Genomic DNA, 7351 nt, shown 5'->3' with positions numbered 1-7351 from the left:
TTTACACAAGTTGTCCAGAAATTACATTACATGATATATATTATATACAAGATTGTAGTCCTGTGCTAAACAAAAGAAGAGGATATTACATTATATAACAGAGTTGAAACCAGGTTATGGTGAAATTTGCCAGAAGATGAACGAATCACTTCTGCTTTGGAGCAACAGTTCTCTGAACTGTGGACACACCATCGACGAATTTTGTACGGAAAATGACATTTGCATTGTTGAACATCCCTTCTTTCAAGGATACAACAATGAACTGCAACGAAAACAAATAGATTAAGAAGGTTAAAAACCAAACAATTACCATGAAAAACACGCATGAAACAGTAAGATTTGTCAAACCTGGGAATGCGGGAAATGACTTTTTATCATCTTTCCAATGTTCTGGGTATGGCTGAGATCAAGCGCAGCATCAACCTATAATTAGAGAAAATCAGTATCCATACAAAGAGAAGGATAAATATCTTTCGGTGTCTGTCACATCCCCAACAAGGCAAAATTACTCGCAAAATCATTTCTAGGCCGTTATGTTGAGCAACAGCTTGTCTTTACACTAGCTGGGTGAAGCTGGGTACTGAAATGGAGATGTTACTGAAGTACTGTACCTCATCAAGAATATAGAGAGGTGCTGGTTTGAAGAGAAGCAATGCCAAAATGAGAGAAAGGGCAAGAAGAGATCGTTGCCCTCCACTAAGCTCGGACAGGGACTGTTTCCACACGCTTCCGAATGCAACACGAACCTCAAGGCCATCTAAGAAATTACATCCTTCTGGAGGCTCCAGCTTAGCCATGGTGCCAGGTAACAAGGTAGAGAAGATGGATCCAAAATCCCTGTAAAAAGCTCGGTGTGAAACTCAGAACCGGTCACATCAATATTTGAGTATGTGCAGCAGAAGATATCATTTGAACTAAAAAACTGCAAACTTACTTGGTAACTTTAACCCATGTAACTTTGAGTGTCTCCTTTTTCTTCTCATCTAGCTCTTGAATAACCATCTTGATTTTCAATTTATCATTCTGAAAAAAAATGCAGTATAAAATAAAAATCAGTGCAGAAAGCACGAGTATCATGGCATAAAATTAAGGCGCTATATCAAGATTTTGAAAGAGGCAACAACAAACCTCAATGATGGTTTTCTTGGCTACTAGGTCATTGTACTCATCTTCTGCTTTCTCAGACAATGCGATGACTTTCTTATTGACTCTCTTCTCCAGGCTGCCTTCAAAAAACAACCTTCAGCTTATGCAGAAGATCAGGCAAACAATTCTATTATCATAACACTCCATAAACTCAGCCAATGTGAGGAGAACTGATACTTCAAGGAAGAAGAAGTTGATAAGAAACAAAATTAAATGAAAGCGTGTACTTTGATTGGTCAGCTTGGAGTTTTTCCAATTGCTCCCTTGATTTGTGAGGGTTGCAAGAAGAGAAATCATAATCGGTCCCACTTTTTCCGAAAAGTTGTTTCTCAGCAGCAATCCAGCTATGCTTCTCTAAGAGCTTAGTAACCTTCAAAGAACAATCTTTCTGTTCTATCTCCATCCTTTTCATCTATAGCAGAAAATTAAATATCAATAAAATTATTAAGTAGTTCCTATGAGATGCAATACATGGCAACACAGAACCTCATTTTCCATTTTCTTTCTCTCCAGATTTGCCTCAGAAAGTTTATGCTGAAGATTCTGCTGCTCTTTCACTAGGCCGCTAATTTGAGAGTCGCACTCTCTCATCTTCGTACCTACTAAACCGAGTTCAGATTGAGCTTGATCGAGGTCATGATTGATGGAACTGACCTGCATGAGGGAAACAGAAGTGGTAAACCTTTGAGCTCCATGGAACTACCTAGCTAAAACACGCCATGACATACCTTGGCTCTATGTCCATCTACATCAACTGCGAGGCTGCTAATCTGAGTCTCTAGATCAGCTAATTGACTTTCCAGTGAGGCATGCTCTTGAATAACAGCTTCTTTTTCCATAATAAGCCGTTCTCTCTCATTTTCATATTCCTACCATAATGCATGAACAGAAGAAGGTAAACCATAGGATGAAGTTCAGTAAAGTAGTAATGCATGAACAGAACAGAAAATGATACATTCACACCAATGGTCCGATAATGTTAAGTCATTGAACATAGGACGAAGTTCAGTAAAGTAAATAAATTGAAACGCAGACCGCCATTTCCACGATTTACCTTGAGATCCTTGGAAGAAGACTGCATCAGAAGTTTTGTTTCCTTGATCTTTTTGTCCAACTCATTTAGTCTGCTCTCCCGCTTATTAGTATGTTCCTTGATAGAGTTTCCCAGCGATGACACAGTTGATACACACTGGTCATACAGAAGTTGTTTCTTTTTTATGCTGTGCTTTGCTTCATCAAGCTCCTGCTCAATCTTTTTTACTAATTCAGCTAGCTACATTACAAATGTGAATCGATAAAGATTCAGGATTATGTCAATTAAAAGTATTAAACTGAACTAATTTTTCTTAATGAGTCAAAATTTAATGAGAACCTTGTGATGCTCATTCTGCTCAGCTCTGCTTTGAAAAAGTGAAAGTTCATAAGTCTTCAGTTCCAACTGAGATTTAAGGTCCATGAACTTCTTCTGTAGAGGTTGTAGCTGGGAAATCTGCAGCCAGGAACAGAAATTGTGAAAAGACAAACAAACTATTTTTATAGCTTTACACTGCATACTAACACCCCTCACTAGAAAAGAACAGGACATTTGGAAGCTAACTACTATCTTAGTGAAAAACAACACTTATGTATACGAAAAACACAGGATTAACAATTGAAGTGCAGAACTACTTGTAAAGTGATAGGCCCTTGCAATTTGAGAATCTCTGAGTTTTCACGAATGCCAAACCATGTAATGTTGATAATTTAGAAAAACAAAATTAAAGCGAAAAACTATGATAATGACAAAATGGGCTACGAAACTCATGGATGTATCTAGGCATTAGAATTGTATACAAGGCACTGATTAAAAGGTTCATGAGAACTCTGGGTTTACATATAGAGTTGTCAGACTCCATGAGAAGAAAATGTAGGAAGAAAGAATATCGACCTTGTTTTCGATATCCAAAAGTCTCTTCTCATGAAACGAAAGCTTTGATTCTGCTTCTGCTAAGGCATGAAGAATCCTTAGCAGTTCCTGATCTTGCCTACAAACATAAGAGGTGAAGTTAGAAAACATAGCTGTAAAGGAAAACCAAAAATCCAAGGAAAAGGAAGAAAAAGCGATAATGTGCAAGTAGAGAAGCTACCCACTTGCGGTGACCACCGGTCACAAGACCATTTTGCCGAAATTTATCGCCTTGAAGAGTAACACATGAAATTTTACATTTCTCAGTCACCTACACAAAATTGTGATAGAAATATCAAATCAAAAGGTGTGCAAAGTCTTGTTACGTACTGAACCTCTGCTGAGAGCTGTTTATTTTGAGACAATGTCTGTCTGAGTAATAATTATGCACGACAAGTTCAATATTTAGTTATGGATGTTTACAGTCATTACTTGTGGACCACAAAACATATGTACAGGTACTTTTAAACAACATAATGGTATGTGATAAGTCATAGTAGCAAACTAGCAATTTTAAACTAGTGACCCCATGGGAGGCCATGAATGCAAATATAAATCCATGGGTGAAGGGTATACCTCCTTCGCAGCATCACTAGTTCTACAAATAAAGGTTGAACCGAACACATGTTCTACTGCAGCCTGCAATCAAAAATCAATCATTACTATAACAAACTAGATCTAATAACATAACCCAAATATAGCAACAGATTTTGTACCTTTACTTCCTCATCATATACAACCGAAGACAGTGCAATTTCTCCATTCCCATCACCAACCTGGAAAAAGGACATGTTTTCTAATTTTATCAAGTACAAAGAAGCAAAGGGTATGTGGAAAGAAGTTTCTGTTACTAACTATTGTCACAGCATCCTGTTGAACATCTGCGTGAAGAACATTGTGTTGGATTTTGTTCAGCGGTACAATGGTTACTCTGTTTCGAAGCCCACCTTTCTCGATTAGCTGTGCTCCTATATCTTCATTGTCTACAACAACATTATATAATTTGCCTCCTGCTGTAACCTGCATAGGTAATGCAGCATGAAATTCGACAAGTCTCTGTATTGGTAAGTCCATGAAAATAGACTACATAATAAAACAAAACACTGACGACTATTAAATATCTTACCTCCAAAGCAGTCAATGTGGAACTATCCTTCACTTTAACAAGCTTTGCAACCATGCCCTTTACCTTTGACCTGTCAAAATCCTTCACTGGGTCGCGGTATGTGAACTGAGCTCTTGCTGATTGACCTGACAGAAGTTGAGTCTCATCCCTCAACTTTTGCACCACTTCTAATTCTAACTTCCGGTCCTGAGGTGCATTTGATGGCACATAAATGTAAAGTTCAGGTACTACTATTTGAACAATAACTTTAAATTTGGTCTGAGCCATACAGTTAAGATCCATACCTTTTGCAAAGCTTCCATTTGACCCTCATTGTAGGTAACAGATTCCAGAGCCATCTCAATTTTCTCCAAATCCGACCTATAGTTATGCAGTTCATTCTCTACAGCAACAGCTTCTGCACCCTTTGACATCAACTGCTGCCTTTTCTCAACCAGCTCCTTCTCACAGTGACTAATTTTTGTTTTCAGCTGTTTCAATTCGGTTTCAGCTGTACCAACAGCAGCTTTAGCATCAGCTAATTGCTCTTCCATGCATTTATCCTCATTCCCACTGCTCTTACCAGCTAGTACACCCTGTCAACAGGAGACTTGATTTCTTAGGATGAAAAGCTCGGTCTGCAATTAAATGTCATGCACCTACAAAATCTCTTGACACAGAGCAGTGTATATTCATATGCTTACCTGGTACTCCTTTTCATAGTCTTCCAAATTCTTAGAGAGGTCACTAAATCTCTTTTTGAGATCTGCAGCTCCATCTTCAGCCTTTCTAACTGCGGAATCCATTACCTCAATAGATCTTTTAATATCTTCAATACTTTTTGCATGCTGGAAAAACATCAACAAGTAGGCACCAAACTAAATCAGAATCATACGAAGTAACTCCCCGATATGAAGGAATAGATGGATTGCAAGAAATTCAGAGAATTTTAGGAGCAAAAAAACATCTAAGTTACCTTTTCGGCGTTCCTTTTTTCTGCACCAAGGGAATCCTCTTGATTTTTCAACACAGTTGTTGCCTTCACCAGGTCACAGGACAAAATATCCACCTTTTCTGACAAAGTTTTTACCTCACCACCCAAGATAGCATCTTTTTCAGCAGTCAAATTTGATATATTCGTCTCCATATCCTGAATATTCAGCTTCATACTTCTTGCATCAGTGTCAATCTGAGCTATGTTGGCCGAAATTTGCTCCACCCCATTGAGAGCACTATCCCTTATCCGCTCTGCCTGAACAAAATCAAAAGCAACACAAAACCTTCTAAGCCTGTCTAGTTCAGCATTACTATTAGCCCACTCCATGTATTGACGCTTTTCTTTCCTCAGCTTCTCTAAAGCAGGCAGTATTTCACAGTTAAGAAGCCTGTTAATCTCGTCAACTTTGCTTTGCTTCTTCTCAAGTGTCTTTAAGGCATCCTCCTTCTTGGTCTCGTACATTCTTGTTCCAGCAGCCTCTTCAAGCATAGATAAAATCTCAGGAGGTTTCATGTTTAAAACCTTAGTGATGCGCCCTTGCATAATTAAGAAATGCGGATTGTTAACATTGAGCTGCACGGAATGAAATAGATTCTGAACTTGCTTAGGTTGTGCAACACGTCCATTGATAAGGTACTTGTTTCTTCCGCCAAACACAATCTAAACATAACAATAAAGACCTGTTATATCAATTATCTCAACAGAACGGAAACTCGTACCAAATTCACATAACGACGATAAGGTCTATGCTGTTATTATAGTTTATGTAAACTCAAATTGTTTACAAGTATATATCCGAATCTACAAATACGTAAAACGGATCAATGGATACAGTAATGAATCTAAGCTCACATGACCGACATCAATAATGACATCAACAAAAGACCCTAATATCATCAAGAATGAAATATCCCCCAACTTTTGCACCACTTCTAACTCTAAAATACCAGTCCTGAGGTGCATTTGAAAGTACACAAATGGAAATTTCAGGTCCTGCTATTTGAACAATAACCGGAATCTACAAATACGTCGTCAATGCATATAATTCCACCATGTCGCAGTGCAAACAGTTAAGAAAGCGAAATCCATTAATGTACTAGGTTTTAATTGCCCCAATTGACCAAATTGGCATAAATATCAACACTAAAATCATAATTATACCCCAAAACACACACAAAATTAGGGTTTCGTGTCCGAAATTCAAAATTGTGAGAAATGAACACACATATATCTATACCTGTCTGGTTACAGTGATTTCTGAATGATATTCGTAACCGAGAGGGCTTCGATTCGTATCCGAATTCTGAAAAACAACTGAAACAGTAGCTTTAGTAATTCCAGCTTGACCTTGTTTATACACCAATTCCTGAAGATTGGAAGCCCGTACTTGTTGCAAATTCGTGATTCCAAGTACAAAACAGATCGAATCGAGAATATTTGATTTCCCAGAACCGTTTAAACCCGTAATTGCATTGAAAAATGGATCAAATCCAGCCACAACTGTTCTAGTCGCATATGATTTAAACCCTTCTAAACATATCTCCTTGATATACATTCTTCTTCTCTGGTTTTCTTCTACTACAGTGAAATTGGTGAAGGAATCAAGAAATTGAAACCCTAGATCATGAGATGAAGAGAGAAATTAGGGTTTCTGAGTTTGAAACCGTAGATGATCGTGTTAGCATAGTCGAATCGACTACCAGGTTAGAGTTTGAGAGTGGGATTTGATTTTTTTTAGAAGACGGAACGAATTTGGGGATTATAAGCGGGAAAGGGAAATTGGTTTTCAAATTTCAAAAAATGACTGCAGATAAGGTACGGTCAGTGAAAAAGGAAAGTGCGTTTGACAGTGACGTAGGGAAGATGTTTCGCCCGAGGGGTCAAAACAAAGAACCGGAATCCGGATATGTTTTTTCGCCGGAGGGGTCAAAATAACAAGATTCTCCTCTGTCAAAAAAAACTTTGCTATCCTACTCTTTTAATTATCTTATTGAAATCGTAAAATGGGTCATTTGTCCAAATATTTTTAAATCACGGTTCAAATGGACGAGTAAAAAATAGTTTAAGTAAAATAGCCAAAAAAAATAATAGTAAGCTTAAATTTAAAAAATAGCAAGGATGAAACTGGATACATCCTATGTAAATTAAAAATAAGAAA

General features: G+C 37.7%; 1 protein-coding gene across 1 annotated transcript; it reads right to left on the bottom strand.

The window, feature by feature from the left end:
• Positions 1 to 68: 68 nt before the first annotated feature.
• On the bottom strand, positions 69 to 6881 carry LOC113328809 (structural maintenance of chromosomes protein 2-1-like). The gene is made up of 20 exons (XM_026575814.1): positions 6431 to 6881; positions 5173 to 5853; positions 4901 to 5044; positions 4502 to 4792; positions 4218 to 4403; positions 3947 to 4111; positions 3808 to 3867; positions 3668 to 3730; positions 3277 to 3362; positions 3074 to 3170; positions 2519 to 2635; positions 2201 to 2419; positions 1875 to 2015; positions 1633 to 1800; positions 1374 to 1558; positions 1129 to 1222; positions 935 to 1023; positions 612 to 837; positions 349 to 423; positions 69 to 262 (listed from the first exon to the last, which is right to left on the bottom strand). Exons 1-20 carry the CDS (start codon positions 6746 to 6748, stop codon positions 146 to 148), a joined length of 3522 nt encoding a protein of 1173 aa, XP_026431599.1. The 5' UTR covers positions 6749 to 6881; the 3' UTR covers positions 69 to 145.
• Positions 6882 to 7351: the final 470 nt, after the last annotated feature.

This window comes from Papaver somniferum, unplaced genomic scaffold (genome assembly GCF_003573695.1).
Source record: "Papaver somniferum cultivar HN1 unplaced genomic scaffold, ASM357369v1 unplaced-scaffold_114, whole genome shotgun sequence".
In the NCBI taxonomy this organism is placed as follows: domain Eukaryota; kingdom Viridiplantae; phylum Streptophyta; class Magnoliopsida; order Ranunculales; family Papaveraceae; genus Papaver; species Papaver somniferum.
Note: the sequence above shows the minus strand (reverse complement) of the source record. Positions and strands in the feature narration are given on the sequence as shown.